Consider the following 17,369-nt stretch of genomic DNA (forward strand, 5'->3'; position numbering starts at 1 on the left):
CTAATTACTTTGCTACAACACAATTTTGTGTGTGTCCAACATAATGATTTGATAACCATGACCATTGTTCCTGAAATAATTAAGAACTTTAATCATGAATTGAAAGATAGGAAAATAGCTTGATAAATGTTTACCCTCCTACCTAACTAGGTAAACAAAAGAGTGCTGAGTTTGTATAGTTTGTGGCCTACATGAATATTTATCATGAGCAGAGACTGGCCTGACAAAAACAATGACGGAAAGTCGAAAGCCTGGCTGGCCTATAAAACTGTGCAGTGCCCTGTTCCTCAGAGTGTACTATAACCACGCTTTGGGGTCTGGGCTGGGGAGCGAATCGAACCACAGGATAAAGAAGGTAAACATTTGGGATGCTTTAATTGTACTGTATTTATGGGTGTGGAGAGAACATTATGTTCTTACCAAAAATAAACATGGCAATATTGAGGAACGGAATGCCAAATTGACACAAATTTCTCAATATTACAAAGGCATTACAGCCACAGGTCCTCCTTCGCTTTAGGAATTCCTTGTGGAACGTTTGCGAAGTGCTCGTATTGTGTCAGGAAACAATGACTTGCCAACAAAAAGGAAGGGGCTTCTGATATGCAAGTGTCTACTCTAGGTTTGCCTGAATAAATTTCATGTCATTTGTATAAATATGAATAATGGAAATAACTGGTTCTTTGCCCTCCCCCGCCCCCAACATTTGTTAATTTCTGAGGACTTTCTTGGTTGTCACACCGAGGAGGGGGATACTACTGACATCTAGTGCTGAACATCCCATAATATACAGGACAGCCCCCATGACAAAGGATTTCCCAGACTATAATGTCAATATTGCTGAGTTTGAGAACCCCAGCTCTAGTCCATGTGCATATACACACACATAGAAAGCAAGTGGTCTGAAGGTCAAAGCCAGGCCTTGGCAAAGGAAGCCTAAGAAGACAGTGATGGTACAGGGAAGGAGGCCAAGTCTACCTGGACCAACGCAGGGGACAAAAGGCAGCCTCTGGGAACAGAGCTCAGCTGGTTGCCAGGTCAAGAGAAGAACAGGTTTAGAGTTCAGACCATGAACAGAGCTGCAATATGGTCTTCGAAGACTTGCTTTTGTGGGTTTTCTGGAAGTTGCTGGTATGCATGTGGTCAGAAATATGCTGTGTCCTCCAGAAAGCTGACTTAGTCCTCCAAATGGGGGTGAATCCTTCTCCAGCCCCCACTCCCCCCACCCCCAGTGCTAAGGCTATAGGTCTGAGGCCTTTATTATTTTACCCACCACTACCTTCTGCCTCAGTCACCAGAGTGAACTGTAAGCTTCTCAAGGACAATACTTGACAATGCATTTTCAAGTATGTCTCTTTCGGTCCATGGTATATCATAGCACACAGCAATACTCATAGAATGGCTTCAGCATGGATGTCAGTGCTGTAGTCTCCTCCCTAGATAAGAAATTCTGCATGTGTACATCTGAACACAACATGAACTAGGAAGGAAAAAGGAAGTGATCTACTCTTGCTACCTGGGAAAGTCATTTGGCAAAGTCTATTTTGAAAAGCCTGCTTATGCTTCCTTTTTTCCTGCTAGTCATCTGTTCGGCCACCTCCCCCTTCTTTGGCCTTTTTAGCAGTTTCCAGTAGCCACGCAGTCCTTTGAAATTTTATTATTGCATGTCATAAAAGGGTCACAATCTCAGTGATTGTTTTTAGACACAAATGCCTGTAATCGAAGCACAGAGCAAAGTTTGTCTATCCATCACTGTACAACCAGGAAAATGTTTTTACGTTCTGTAATTCATTAACTTGCTAATGACTTTTTCCCTGTAAAGGGAAGTTTGACTCTGCTTAGCTTTAATTTTAACAAAAAAATTCATTTAGGCTTTCTCCCTGCTCTCCAAGCGAACCATTCCATAGATTGAGAAGAAGTGGAGCACTTTTAAAATAAAAGGCGATTTTCCATGTAAAAATATTCTGTGCAGGTTTGGTACTTTTTATTCTATTCTTTATATTCCCAAAATGTAAGAAACTCATTGATGCAATCTAAATATCTTTAAATCCCTCTACAAAAGAAATCAAAGGGTTATTTTTCACCCCACAAAACCATTTATCAAAAGATTGAATCCAAGATTATTTTCATTCAGCAGCATCTACTCTCGAACCCAAATGTAGATGCTACTTACACAGCTCTTCAGAAACTAGGAGAACTTCGCAAGATCCAAGAAGGAATGATGAACGAGCCCAACCCCTTAGCTGTGTGGTGAGGAAACTGAGGTTTAGAAGTCAACATAAACTTTCAAAGCTACCTAATGACAATAGCTAAGACTTACCAAGGGCCCTTGGCTTCTCACACCTTCACCACGTCCAACGTGTCAAAGCCGCCATTATATCTCACTCAGACTGTGCCAGAGTTGCTGAGGCCTGATTCTGCCCTGTCTCCTACACCACCCTGCCCACAAAGGCAGGCCAGTCCACACAGCAGCCAGAGGGAGGTGTGCATAGACAACAGGAGGCAAACTGTGGCACTCCTTTGCTGAGAAACCTCCAATGTCTTCCCAGTCTCCTAAGTAAAAGCCGGTCCTCCCATGGTCTACACGGCCTATTCCATTTCCAATTACTTCCCAGCTGCACCCAACACTTTCTTCATACATTTCTCCCCTAGGTCTTGGCCCTTGTAGTTCCCTCTGCCAGCAACTTCTTCGGACTTCAAATGACTCCCTCCCTCCCTTAGGGATCTTCTCAAACATCACTTTTCTGTAGGTGGCCTCCCTGACCACCCTATGCCCTGTTGTCTAGCTCTCTCTCCCACTTTACTTGCTTTAATCTTTTATCTAAAACTTTTTACCAGTTGACATATTATAAATTTGTTTATTGACTACCTTTCCCCACTCAAATGTAAGCTCAACCAAAAACATCCCAGATGGACCCCCAGTGCCTGGCACATGGCAGGCACTTAATATTTTTGTAGTAAGTGCTTCTATGTGTCAGGCACTACTCCAAGGTACAGGACCCAACTTAATCTCCCCAATAAGTGAGATAAGCACTATTTTCACCACCATCACTGTGGCCTCTGGTTCCAAGATGAAGAAACTGACTCACAGGGAAGTTCAGTAACTTGCCCCAAATCACCTAGCTAGTCAATAGCAGAGACAGGATTTGAACCCATGATGCACACTCTTTAACCATCATGATGTACTGTGTCACTTAGCTTAGCTAATGACAACGTCAGTGACACCAGCCTCTCAGAAATTGAGATATACCGAAGTACACTTTTACAATTTCAATAGTTTTCTAAAGCTGCCTAATATTTTTAAAGTATTCAGTTAAGTGTGATTTTGACCTAAGACTGGTAAGAGCAAAACTGTGAACAACTGTGAAGCACTTCAGTGCCTAATTCAGAAAACACACAGATGACTGCGGCTCACAAGCACGTGCAGGTAATTCTCCCTTCTCTACTGAGATTACCACAATTAGCTCTGGTCCATAAAGGGAAAGCTAAGACACAAAAGCCGCAATGATGTTCCAGGCCACACAGCCACCAACAGTGGCTGGCAGGGCCCCTCTGGGATTGCAGTAGGTCACACGTGCTCTGTACTTATTAGTTTAAAACACCCTGATGATTCCACTTAATGGAACGTTTAAGCCAAGATGTCACCATTAGGTATGTTGATACAGTTTTATCTGAGAAGTTACATAATCACCCTAATGTGGAACTGCCATAAAGGAATTTGTGCCTTGGAATAAAGAGGGGTGTACCTCCTGGAAATTACTCCACAAAGATTTTTCAGTGACAAGTTTATTATCCTACACGGGGCAGGTCTCCTGTAAAAATGGCCCAAACAGAGGCTCTTTGAGGACAGTCGCTGTGCCCAGTTCATTTTGGTAAGACTTAGCCAGACCCCTGCCTGAAAGAGCCTCCAGGGATCCCCAAGAGACGGAAGTCTGCTCTGTATCTCATCTCCTGGGATACGAAAGTGCCCACGGTGAATCCCCTCTGCCTCTGGCTGTTGGGACAAATATTTACTTATGCAAGCCTACAGACCTTTCATTATCTTTCTACCCTAGAGAGCCGAAAGGCTCTTACCTCCCACTTTTGGGGGGGAATTCTCTGGCTGAAATCTCGAGTTCTGGAATAACACCCACACTTCCAGTCTTCCATAGACCTCGGCCTCCACTGCCCCACGTGCCCCAGAACACAGCTGGAGAAGAAAGAGGGTTGGCTGTAAGGGAGGGGCGGGGATGTCACAAGCACCTGTCACCTGGTAAGCTCCCTCACTGCCCCATGACCACCCCAGCCCCACCCACCCTCACTCCCAGGAGGGCTGACTTGATCTTCGCACCCCCACGCACCCCTACCCGAACAGGCCGGTCCTCCCGCCCCAGCCTCCTGTCACCGTCCAATGGCCGAAAGGCAAGGCAAGCTGAGCAAGCCGCGGCAGCCCGGCCGGGTCCCCGCCCTGTTCCCGGTTCCCAAGGTGGGCCCCTGCGGCCTTTAAATGCCGCCCAGGGCCGGCGCGGTGCAGCTCTTGCCACCCTTCTTCTTCGGGCGGCGACAGCAGCACCCTGCGGCAGAAGGCAGCCCGACTGGTCAGCTGCGGTCAGGGCAGCTGCGTCCACCTCCGACCTCCTGGCGGGCGCCGCCTCCAACTCCCCTCCCCCACCTCTCCCGCCTGCCTACCGGGTCGGCTTGGGGCCCAGGCGCGCGCCCGCGCGCGCCCGTGTGTGTGCGCGCGCCCGAGCCATTCTCGGACCCGCGCCCCCGCCCGGCGCAGGAGTACCCCGGGATCTCTGTCGGCTCGCAGAGTCTCTAGTCCCCCGACACCCGGCTTACAGCCGTGCAGCCCGCCGCGCTCTGCAAGAAGATGGCGGGATCGGTGGCAGACAGTGATGCCGTAGTGGTGAGTGTGGCTGGGAGCACGCGAGGCGCCCCCTTCCTGAGGTTCCCTAAGCCGCGCCGCCTGCTCCAGCCGAGCGTGGCAGAGAGAAACTGAGGCCCAGCCTGGCGCCCCCAGCGTGGGAGGGCTCCCGGGTACCTGTTAGCAAGAGCCCTTGTACGCGGCCGGCGTGAGAGCGGGAGGGGTGCCCCCGGCTGAGCGGGGCGGCGACGGGGGGGGAGGGGGTGCCGCGCTGCTGGCGGCGAGGGTGTTTGGGGACAGAATGGGGGTAACTAACAGCCTCCTTCTCGCTGTGCAGCCCCCAGCCAGGTGTGTGCACGTTGCACGTGTGTGGGTGCGCGTGCGTGAGTGTGTCGGGGTGCGCGCCCTGCGTCCACCCCCCAGCTGGGGATTCCCCCTTGGAAATGGGTCCGCGCCGGCTGCTCCCGGGAGAAGTTGAGCGCGTCTGGGAGGACAGGCCTGTGAGACAGGGGGTGCAGATGCGTTTGCGGTTGGAGAGGGGCCTGCCCTTCTTCCGTGCTGGGCTCCAGCTTTCCGGTGTGCCTCGACCTTGATTTTGAGCTAGATCTGAAAGATTTGGCTATCTTCAGAGACTTAGCTAGCAGTTGGAAAGGACGGGTTTTGTTCCGGGGGGGTTATGCGGTTATTCAATGGACAGTGAGGCGGCAGCATCTGCAGACGCTGCCAGTATTCTTGTAAGGGTTTTTGGATTACAGCAGATCTGTGTAGGTTCTTCCTGGCATTCTCCCATACTCCGCACCCCCACTCTCCAAAACAAGAGCTTTTGGAAAGACAATGTGTGTGATTCTATTTTTAGAAACTAGATGGTGGACATTTAAACAACTCCTTGAGCTCTCCAGTTCAAGCCGACGTGTACTTCCCACGACTGGTAAATGATTTTGTTCTGTGCTCTGTGTCTCTGCCTGCATCCTGTTCCTTTTCTACTTGCATTTTCTAATGGTCAGGACCTCAGGATCTGAGGGCTTGGCTCCTCCCTTACAGGCTGTAAATGTCCTGTTTCCCTTTTCATTCTTTGCAGATAGTTCCATTTTGTGGGCATATTAAAGGGGGCATGAGACCAGGCAAGAAGGTGTTAGTGATGGGCATCGTTGACCTTAACCCTGAGAGGTAAGAGCTATCAGGCAGTTACAAGGTCCTGCACACTGCTATTTACTGCTGCTCCTCCTCTTCCTCTCCCCGTGGCCAGTGTTGCTAGTTGGAAGTGCCAAGAAAGTACCATGTTCCCATGAAAAGAATGTGTATGAATCCCAGCCATCATTTCTCCAGACAGCTATTTATATCAGAGATTATAAATATAGGCCCACATCATTTTCTCTTTGACCCTTAGGGAAGCCAAAAGAATTTTTAATGGTTTTTAAACATGATGCTTAGAGCGAGAACTATCAAATAAATGAGAACCAAATTTACAAGATAGTATTTTCCCTGGTCAGTTTTAGGGGTGTTTTTGAGAATTCTGAAATGGATTAAGATACAGTTGTGTGGGTAGTTTGGGGTATTTGAAATTCCAAATGTCATCATTTTCGACACCACCAGAGCCTCCTTTATGTAACAAAATACTGTAACTGGTTTGATCATAATCTCCATACTTAGTCGAACCTCCTGTATAAAGAGTAGTGCCCAATCAACAGCTGACAAACCCTGAGAAGAGAGAGAAAATGTGGGATGTTGGATCATTGTTAAATGTTGTTATATCCAACCCTGAATAAATGAGATATTTTCTTACCAGCTTTGCCATCAGCTTGACCTGTGGTGACTCGGAAGATCCTCCAGCTGATGTGGCAATTGAACTCAAAGCTGTGTTCACAGACCGGCAGCTACTCAGAAATTCTTGTATAAATGGAGAAAGGGGTGAAGAGCAGTCAGCAATCCCTTACTTTCCATTCATCCCGGACCAGCCATTCAGGGTGAGTACCTCGAGTGCGTCAGCTCCAACCACTGGCAGGGTGATGATGTTTTCCTCCACTGACGTGTGCCAAGAACACTTTAAGCAGCCAGAATTTTTGCATGTCCAGGAAATTTGTCACTCAATGTTGAAAAAAAGATCAAAAGAGCTCTGTTTGATGATATGAAGTAATGTTCACCATAGTAGCTGTTGCTCTATTTAGCCAATACATTCAGTAAATAAATCCATACTTTACATGTCCTGATTGTTAAGAATACTTTTCCATGTAGGGCTTACTGTAGAACTAGGCATATAATAGGTATCTGTCTCAAAATAGCTGATTGGTTAATAAATATTACTTTTCCCCATTTTCCGGCTCAACCTTTAGGTAGCACTAAGCCTTATGAGTGTGACTTTTTAAAGAATATAGTGGTTAGCATTTCATTTTCTCAAGGCCTGGCTCTGTCTTTGTTTCCCGCTCTGGGTTAAGTACCCTCAGTCTGTTTCATTGTCACAGACTATGTGGCTGACACATTTCTGTCTGTGGGCCTGGATGAGTATAAATTTGCTCCCCACTATCTCCCGGGCTAGAAGCATAGCCCAAACTTCCCATCCAGTTAAGCTGCATTAGCACCTTCCTCTAAAGGACAACATCAAGTAAGCGATGCAAGTCAGTAATGTGTTAAGAAGGGATTTATTGAAATGCCAAACCAGGTGATAAAGTTGTCCACGTTACCCCTGCTTAACAAAAATCATAATAATAACAACTCAGTTAAAAGCTCTGTGTTGCATATACTCCTAATAAATTAGAACTACCTACTTGTTGCTATTCATCCAGAAATTTACAAGGGCCTTATGAAGAAGTAATTATTTTTCTTCCCATCTTACAGTCTGAGGACAGGGGGAATAAGAATCCATGACTTTTCACATCAATAATAGAATTGAGATTGTTGTCCTTTTAATCATAGTCTGGGGAAGACACCCCTACTCATTATCCCTTTCTCTAGGATGGTAATGGTCCCTTCAGCGGCTCTTGACTGTGACAGTTTCTTAATTATGAATCTTAATGCAGAACTCATGAGCGTGAGTAGACAGAGCTGCTGACTGCCAAGAGGAATATAATGCTCCCCAACAACAAAACTGGAATGAAGTCAGCCCTTCTTGGTGATATAATTTTAGTAACAGTATGAATTAAATGTGACTAATATCACATATGGAATCTCTCCTTGCATAGTGAATACCAATGCTTTTAATAAATACACAGCACAGAACCAGTGATTAAACTCTATGGTGAATTACTTAATGAAAAGAGGAAGAAAAAGCTTTTACCATATGGAATCAGTATTTCTGTTTGGCTTAACAAAGCCTTGTTAATTATACATCCTTGCTCCAGGGGTAATTACTGTGTAACCTGTCTACTTTAGTGTTTACCAGGTTTGAGAGTCTCCACTATTATTACATGCTACTAGCAGGCACAGTTCTGCATTGTGAGGGTCTCCTCTGAATGTGGGGTGGATTGTTCAGGGGGATGACAGTGGAGGCATTAAGTGCCATGTAAATAAAGCTATGCTACCTTCACTTTTCTAGAGTGCAAAGAGAAGGGAGAAACGTTCGAGCATAAGCAATTTTTTGATTTTTAAAAGATACTAAGTAGTGTAGAGCAATGGTTGACAAAGTGTTTTCCTCCTTCCAGCAAAAGCAGCATCCTCTTGGAACTTGGTGGAAATGTTGATTTTTAGATCTTACCCTAAACCTCCTAAAATTGAAAAATTTAGGAATGGAGCCCAGCAGTCTGTGTTCTAACAAAGCTTCTGTGTGATTTCACTGCATTGCGTGAGAACCACTGGCGATGTTGCCTCTCTTCCTCTAAAACAAAGCGTTGTTTGTTTGTTTGTTTTCCCCCGCAGAATTCATTGAAATTGTGAACTGAGGTTATTATTTTATTTCTTCCAGGTGGAAATTCTCTGTGAGCACCCACGTTTCAGAGTGTTTGTGGATGGACATCAACTTTTTGATTTTTACCACCGCATTAACACGTTATCTGCAATTGACACCATAAAGATAAATGGGGACCTCCAGATCACTAAGCTTGGCTGATGTTTAAACCACCTCTGTTTCCTAAACAGGAACAGGTGCCACAACTCCCTGACTGTTGGTCTGGAAGAAGTGTCTTGGCAACATCTGGAGACTTAAAAAGGAAACAAAAACAAAAGGCAAGCTCTACTGTCTCTTCTTTGCAGTTTAAACCCAAAATGGCTTCAACTGAGGTTCGCTCTTAAGAAGCTGTCGGCACACAAACACCGAGCCCTTAGTCCCAGAACAAAGTAATACATTTATGCTGGATTTTATTCAGACTAAACTGAAGTGGATTTGTGACGATTTGTGATTTGGTAGCAAGTTATCTTTTCAAAGCAAGGTGATGCTTAGAAACAAGTGCTAAAGACAAAATAACAAAAACGGTACACCGAAGTCAACTCATGCTGCGCTGAAGTGGAATTGCGTCGTCGCACAACCAACATTTTAGTCAGGGTATTTACATGGAATGTAGGCTGTTCAAGGTTTGTTTGGTTGTCATTGTTTGTTGTTGTTTTTTGGCATAGCATTATGTTAATTCAGGTTTTTAAAGCTTTCTCATATTTATTTATACTCAATGTATGTATTAGAGAATGATTAATATCTCAACAAGTTAAGAACTTCTGAATGTACAAATATCTTAGGTCCCAGGGGGAAAAGTACATATCACAGTCATGAAACAGGTGGGTTTCTGCCTTAAAGAATTGACTCATATCCTCCAGACCCGTACTCTTAGGATCTCTTGATATAAATTGCTATAAGTGCTTTGGGGAAGATTTTCCAACATTTTGGGAAAACTGCTTTTTGAGTTATTGATAATTAATGTAAAATTATATTTACATTGCTTTTTCTCCTTACTGTGAATTACCACAGTATTGGCTTTTTAAAAATACTCTAGCTACTTTTCCCTAGATTTACATAATGTCTCCTTAAGTTGCTATTAAACTAATTGACAACATATGAGAAGTGATTGCATAGACAATTTTTAAATGACTATTACATGAACTTTTAAGGGGATAATATGAAAATGATACTGGACTGCAGTGTAAAGCAGAAGCAAATGTCCCCAGATAACTTACTTGCAAATAATTTATATCAACTTACGCTGTTAGCTCATTGTATCAGTTTTATTACGTGACCCTCACCAGTATCCCTAAGCAATGCCTCTGCAGCTTCAGAGTAGAAGATGCTTCCTATTTTGTTGGTTGGCTCTGCTGAGATACTAGGGTAAGACAGGCTCCAGATTAGGAAGTGATCCAATTAGTTTGTCTAAAAGGTTAACCCCCAGAAGTCCAGGTCTCTGAGTCCAGCGAGCAGTGTGAGCACTCCCAGCTGAGCTGTAGGCGATTCCCGCACCTGTGGAGCTGATCGGACAGCGGCGCCTCTCCAGCAGGAGCCTGCAGTGCTGTCAGTGGAGAGTTGGGGGTGGTGGGCGTCCTGGGTGCCAAACTTCTCCAACCACATTGGCCCTGGAGGGAAGGACCCTTGGCATTGCTTTGGTCAGGTAGTGGGGGGATGGGGAGAAAGGGGTGCTGGGGCAGGGGTGTATTTATATATAATTTAGATTTTGTTTGTACAGCATACCACATCTTATTATGACATGTCATTGCCCAGCTTCGCTTTTGAGGTTTTTTTTATACAACATGCAGAGGCACTGAAATGGCCATGTCGTTTCACGTGTCAAGAATGTAGACAGTGTTTCGGTACCAAAGTCTCAGAAAAAGAAAACTAAAACTTCAAAAATTTTTATAGGTGATATATTTGAATTCTTCTAACCTTTGAAACTGTTTAGCACAGTTCCATTGTGATATATAAGAAAATACTTTACCCAAACAAGACTGGCTGAGCACTGAAAAGCTGTATGGACCAGCTGACTTAATCAGCCATATTCAGCCAAGAGGGCTGTTCTGTGGCTCCGGGTATTTATTTTCAAGTCTGTGTTTAACTTCTCATGGCTCACAAAGCCACTAGATTTTGAGGAGTGTCTGTAGAGAGACTTGGAGGGTATCCTGAAATATATCTGTAGGGGTTTTGATTCTACTTATGGTGGAAGACCCTCACAGGAGGTTTCCCTTTCATGGCCATCCATTCCCACCCACTGCATAATTCAGCGGAAACTAGAGGAGTTGGAAGTGTAACTGATTGGAACTGACACTCTGTACTATCCACCTATCAGCTAACCAGTTAGCAGCCAAGCCCTTAGGCAGCTTAGTGTAAAGATGGGCTGTTAACCTGTCATAACTCTATGGGGTCTGTGGGAACCTCTTGGTTAAACCTCTTGGAATTCATCTAAAGGATGTGATAGTTTGATTCAGATATAGGTAAATTAGCAGGGGCCTAACCCAGCAGTACTGATCTTTAGCTATAGACTAGAGACAATGTTCAAACAATGTTCAAACAGCCTCTCATTGGCATGTGAGGTCCACGGTGGGAGTTCAGGATAGAAAGTGCAATTTAAAGCTTCACAGGAAAGCATCTGGGTACCTAAGGAGTTATTTCTAAACAGAGCCCTCTTTTGCAATGTGACCAAAACCAAGGAGTGTTACAACAGTCAGGCTCTAGGGGAATAAAAGGCAGGCTTTAGACAATCTGTCCATTTCTGCATCGAAATTGGAGTGAATGTTTATATCTGAGTAAAAGTCAATGGAAGTGACTTCTACTTCTGGGCTATCCCAGAATTGTCTTAAAGTTCTTCATTATTATTTTTTTAATTTGAAACCCCATTTCAGATCTTGCCACCTTCAGTTCAAAACCCTCTAACAGATCACTCATAGAATTGATGGTGATTTGTTAAAATGGCAAATCTTTTCATTTGTATTAAAAAGAAAATGTCCAAAAAGAGGGAGGGAGCCCTATTGCCTGGAGAGAAACAGCCTCGGCATTTTCCGGCATTAATGTGGAGATAATGTTCCTCTGATGGATATTTTCAAAGAAACACTTTCTTATTTACTGTGTGGTGTAAAATGTGCATAATATGTTCTTACATTATTATGTCACTGCTGAAAGTTATTTGCACTATAATAAAGAAATTTTGTACAAAATGGTTTCCAGCTGATAACATGCTAAATTTGGCACCGTTGTGATGTACTTCCCATAAACCGTATATAGCAGTGTTTCCTCACTTTCACACACACCTTCCAAGACCACGTGTTCCCGGGTCCCACATTGATAAACTGGTTGAAGGGAAGGAGATTGTCTCAGGGCCGTGAGAGACCTCACGAGTTTATGTTGTGTATGCAATGGATTCTTTTACTTTCTTTAATTTTTTTTCCATTCCTATTTATCCTCCCTTGAGCCCCCCCCTTATCCTGCCCCATAACTACCAAACTGTTGTTCATGTCCATGAGTCCTTCTTTTCTCTTGCTTCCTCCACCCGCTCACCTCCTTCCCCCTTAGCTCTCCTCTGGACATCTGTCTATAAGTCTGTGTCTGTGTTTTGCTTGTTAGTTCAGTTTGTTCATTAGATCCCACATATGAGTGAAATCAGGTATTTGTGTTTCTCTGACTGGCTTATTTCACTTAGCATAATGTCTCCAGGTCCATTCATGCTATTGCAAAGGGTAAAATTTTTTTTCTTTTTTCACAGCCAAATAGTAGTCCATTGTGTAAATGTCCCATAGTTGTTTTATCCACTCATCTGCTGATGGACGTTTGGGCTGCTTCCATATCTTGGTGATTATAAATAACACTGCAACAAACAAACGGGTGCTTATATTCTTTCAAAGTAGTGTTTTGAGTTTCTTCAGATACATTCCCAGACAAGGGATCATTGGGTGAAAAAGCAGATCCATTTTTAATTTTTTGAGGCATCTGCATACTCCTTCCCACAGTGGCTGCACCAATCTGCATTCCCACAAACAGTGCAAAAGTGTTCCCTTTTCTCCATCACCCTCACCAGCACTTGTTTGTTGATTTATTGATGATGGCCATTCTGACAGGTGTGAGGTAATATTGTGGTTTTAATTTGCATTTCTTTGGTGATTAGTGACATTGAGCATCTTCATGTATCAGCCATTTGTATGTCCCCTTTGGAGAAGTGTCTATTCAGGCAGGGCCTTTGCCCATTTTTTAATTGGATGGCTTTTTTTTTATGTTGAGTTTTATAAATTCTTTATAAATTTGGGGTATTAATCCCTTATCAGATGTATCAGTAAATATATTTTCCCATTCTGTAAGTTGTCTTTTTTTGTTGATGTTTCCTTTGCTGTGCAAAAGCCTGTTAGTTTGATGTAGTCCCATTTGTTTATTTTTTCTCTTGTTTCCCTTCCCTGAGGACATATATCAGAAAAAATACTGCTATGAGCAATGTCCGAGGTTTTACTGCTAAAGTTTTCTTCTAGGATTTTTGTAGTTTCAGGTGTAAAATTTAAGTCTTTAATCCACTTTGAATTTATTCTTGTGTATAGTGTAGGAAGATAGTCTAGTTTCCTTTTTCTGCACATATCTGACCAATTTTCCCCACACCATTTTTGGAATACACTATCTTTAGCCTATTATGGGTTCTTTTTAAACACAATTTACATACAGTAAATTAATTATTTGGAAGGAGGGTACAGTTCCATGAGTTATTTTAACACATGCATAGATTTATATAACTATCCCTTCAAGCAGGATACAGAATTGTCCCGTCATCCCCCAGAATTCCCTGTGCTACACCTTTTCAGTTAAACTTGTCCTCCACTTCTAACCCTAATTAGGTAACCACTGATTCGCTCCCTCTTCCTTTAGTTTTGCCTTTTCCTGGATGCCATATAGTAAGAGGATCCTATATTTATACTCTTTTGAAGCTGCCTTTTTCCATTAGCGTAATGGAGATTCACGTGTGTATCAATAGTTTTCCTTGTTATTACTGAGGAGTGTTCCATTGTATAGATCTATCAGTTGTTTTTTAACTTCTTTCCTGTTAATGATAGGGTGGATTCTTAATAAATTATGAAATGCAGTCTTAGTACAATATATTAAAAAGCAAGACTGCATTTTGCTTGCCTTCTCTTTCCTGTGGTTTTAATGATTAGGAAGGAAACTTGATCCCTTGGCTATTTTACCGACAAGTAGAGCTATGACTTATGTTTTCCTAGCTTCAGTGATGGGTGGTTAGCACAGAGATACTTACTCACATGCTGGATCTAGGGTCCTACTTATGCCTTAATTAGTTTTATTAATCCCTTTTTAAAGAATTTTTTAAGTATGCAAAGATGTGAGGCAGGTCTCAGAGCTTTGCAGTTAAAAATAGGCAGGGAGAGGCCTGTTAAGGTGGGGACAATTTGCTGAGGCTGTTGGGCAGAGATAGGAGAGAGTCCCCTACTCCAGCCTCGCTGGGAAGGTCCCTTGGGGGATATGACATTTGTGAGGAAAATAAGTTTTCCTCCCACTTTCTAAGTTCTTGCTGGGTTAATAATCAAATTAACATGAAACAGATTAGTAGGAGAAAATGTCTAAAATTTATTACATTCAGAATGCCATAGAATGCAACTGGAAGATGCATTGAACAGTGAGGACTGTAAACCGTTTTGGACCAAGAAGAAGGAGGCAGGGGTCTAGGATTTCAAGAGGAAAGCAGGTCATCTGCAGGTAGAGGCGGAAAGAGCAAACGTGAACAAATTCTTGCTGGGCCACACAATACTAATGGGACACGGAGGCAAGTTCAACCAACAGGCTGTGCTGAATTCCTTCCTTTGCCACGTTTAGTTTATATGATGGGGCTAAGTGATGCGCCCCTTCCTTTAAGCAGATAATGGGAAGGATCAAAGATTCTGAGTCTTTTGTTTCTTAATAACCAGTTTAAAATCAATATCCCAAAAGGCATATTTTGGAGGGGCAAAATTTCAGTGTCCCCTTCATGTTACACTTGTTTTATGGCATCATTTCGGATTAAATGGTGTGGAAGAGATCCGTTATTTGGAGTGCCTCAGACACTTTGGACCTTCATTCATTTAATAGGTGTTTATTGAATGAGCTGTGTCAGTTGCTGTTCTAAGCACCTGGATACATCAATGAGTAAAACAGAGAAGGGTCGCTGGTGGTTTAAACTTCAGTGTGCTCAAGAATCACCCAGAAAGTCTCCTTAAAGACCAGAAGTCCAGCCTTGCTGTTCAATGGGATTCTGCTGCCTGCCACCCATAGAAAAACTCTGGAGGCAGAGGTCTAGTGAAAAAGAAAAGTGGTCAGTTATTCAAAGGCTACACAATTTTGGAAGAATGGCAGGCCTCAGAGCGCCTCCCCTCAGAACACCCAGAGAAAAATAACCCTGCCACTCTCTGCCCTACCCATGCAAGGCTGTGCCCAGAGTTTGTTCTTCCACTTAAAAAATATATATATCATCCTTTGGGAAACTGCAGGCAGCTGCTGCATGATCATCCAGGCAGCTTAGCTTGCTCCTAGTCTGCATGCGCCTCAGGTCCGTGCCACAATGTGAGCGAGGAGAATAAAGAGGCCATGTTTCTCCCTACCCCCATTTAAATCTCCTGTGCACTCCAGAAGGGTCTAGCTCCCCAGCCAATACTGTACTTTTCCCAGGCTAGACTGGCAAGTCAATACCTCCCTGCCCTCAAGTTGGGAAGGGAGTAGGAGGCCTTTTCCCTTCCTCAAATACCTTAGCCAGCTTGCTGCAGACTTTGTTCACAGCTTCCTCCCAGTGAATCTGTGTCTGAGGCTAGGGAAATCTGTCATTCTGTGCCCTGCATTTCCTGAGACCCCTTCCTCACTCAGCCCCTCCTCTGCCCCATGGTCTGGCCAGGTCGATACAGATCTATTTGTATCATCAGCCCTGGAAGATTCTGTTTCAGCAGAGCTCAAGTAAGTCTCAGGAATCTGTATTTTTTAATTTTTTTAAAGACTTTATTTATTTATCTTAGAGGGGAAGGGAAGGAGAGAGAGAGAGAGAAATATCAATGTATGGTCGTCCCCTGCCGGAACCAGGAACTGGCCTGCAACCCAGGCATGTGCGTGCCCTGACTGGGAATCGAACCGAGATCATGGGGTTCGCAGGCCCGCGCTCAATCCACTGAGCTACACCAGCCATGGCAGGAATCTATATTTTCAAGAAACATCCTGGGTGGTGTGGGTTCTCCTGGATCTCAAATTAAGCAGCTCTGCCTTCAGGAACTCCATAAACATTTACTAAATCAAATCGTCCAGTTGTGCAGGGTCGGAAAATACTGATCTGTGGATATCTTTATATGAAAACTTTATTTCAACACTGGGCAGTCAGCTCTGCCAAAAAAAATCACACAACTGTTATTGCAATGTTAAAACTGTGTCATTATCCCTGATTTAACCTCCTTTTCTGCCCCTGCCTCAAATATACAACACTGTAGTCAGCGAAAATGCTTTTCAAATGAGTTTTGTAAAAATCCTCCTTGTCTGAGTTGATTAAGGACTTCAGCAGCACCCTGACACCTACTTTAAACAGTGGATGCTCTGAGGAAGAAGACTGAGGTTCTGGGGCAAGGCTGCTTCCTCTGGGGTAACATTTCAATTAGTTATTCATGCCCCAGAGAATCTCCAGAGTGGAGCCCAATTGTTCTATGAGGCAAATATACAAAATAACTTGTAACTTGTAAAGAGGACATAGGGCAAGTGGCAATGGCCCAAATGAGCCATTCATAGCATTTCGGAAACGAATTTAAAGTCTTCCAAGAAAATGCAGCTCAGTTTATACAGGATAGTGTATGCTTGCCTTGCTTGCTAATCACCATGTTAATTTTACAGTGACTTTTCTGTAAAAATGTCTTCAAAGAGCAAAGAATTACCTTGTAAGATACACGCTTTTTAAATTTTTTATGTATTGATTTTAGAGAGAGGAAGTGGAGAGGAGAGAGAGAGAGAGAGAAACATCAATTTGTTGTTCCACTTATTTATGCATTCATTGCTTGATTCTTGTATGTGCCCTGACCAGATATCGAACCTGCAACCTTGGCGTATCAGGATGACACTCTATAACCAACTGAGCTATCTGGCCAGGGCCAAGATATATACTTCATAATTAACTAAAGTGGATGTATATATAAAGTCTGGAAACAATGCTCAATCAACCAAGAGAGGAGGGGGAAAAACAGCCACTGATGCTTCCACTTGCTTTGATACAGCCTCCCATCTCCCAGGGAAAGACGGTGACTAAGCCAGCAAACACGGAAGGTAAAGAGGGCACTATGGTTTGATAGGGCAACGCAGACAGCCCCTGAGTAATAGATTCTGAGAGGGTGCAAGCAGGCCACAGGCTGTGGGGATGATGCAGGGCTTGGCGGGGCCTTCCAAGCTTTCACAAGAGAGGACAATAACAAACATTCGCTAATACTCCAGCACCTCCTTTTCTTATTAATCTGTCAATAATTCTAAAAAGGCAGTAGCAAGTAATCAAAGCTTACCTACACAGTTGGTTCTGCAATAGGAGGAAAAGGCTTTTGTCTTTTGTGAGGATGAAAAATGGGAGCGGGAATGGGATACCCGGCCTCAGGGATTTGGAGTGTGTGCTCAGGTGGGTGCTTTCAACCTCCAGCCTTAATTCCT

The 17,369-nt window shown here is 43.7% G+C and overlaps 1 protein-coding gene across 1 annotated transcript; it reads left to right on the top strand.

The window, feature by feature from the left end:
• Positions 1-4,737: 4,737 nt before the first annotated feature.
• Positions 4,738-11,902, top strand: LGALSL (galectin like). Its single transcript, XM_037048035.1, has 5 exons — positions 4,738-4,888; positions 5,703-5,774; positions 5,925-6,013; positions 6,633-6,810; positions 8,742-11,902. Exons 1-5 carry the CDS (start codon positions 4,853-4,855, stop codon positions 8,883-8,885), a joined length of 519 nt encoding a protein of 172 aa, XP_036903930.1. The 5' UTR covers positions 4,738-4,852; the 3' UTR covers positions 8,886-11,902.
• Positions 11,903-17,369: the final 5,467 nt, after the last annotated feature.

This window comes from Sturnira hondurensis, unplaced genomic scaffold (genome assembly GCF_014824575.4).
Source record: "Sturnira hondurensis isolate 20B ecotype Veracruz unplaced genomic scaffold, ASM1482457v3 Scaffold0006413, whole genome shotgun sequence".
Classification (NCBI taxonomy): Eukaryota; Metazoa; Chordata; class Mammalia; order Chiroptera; family Phyllostomidae; genus Sturnira; species Sturnira hondurensis.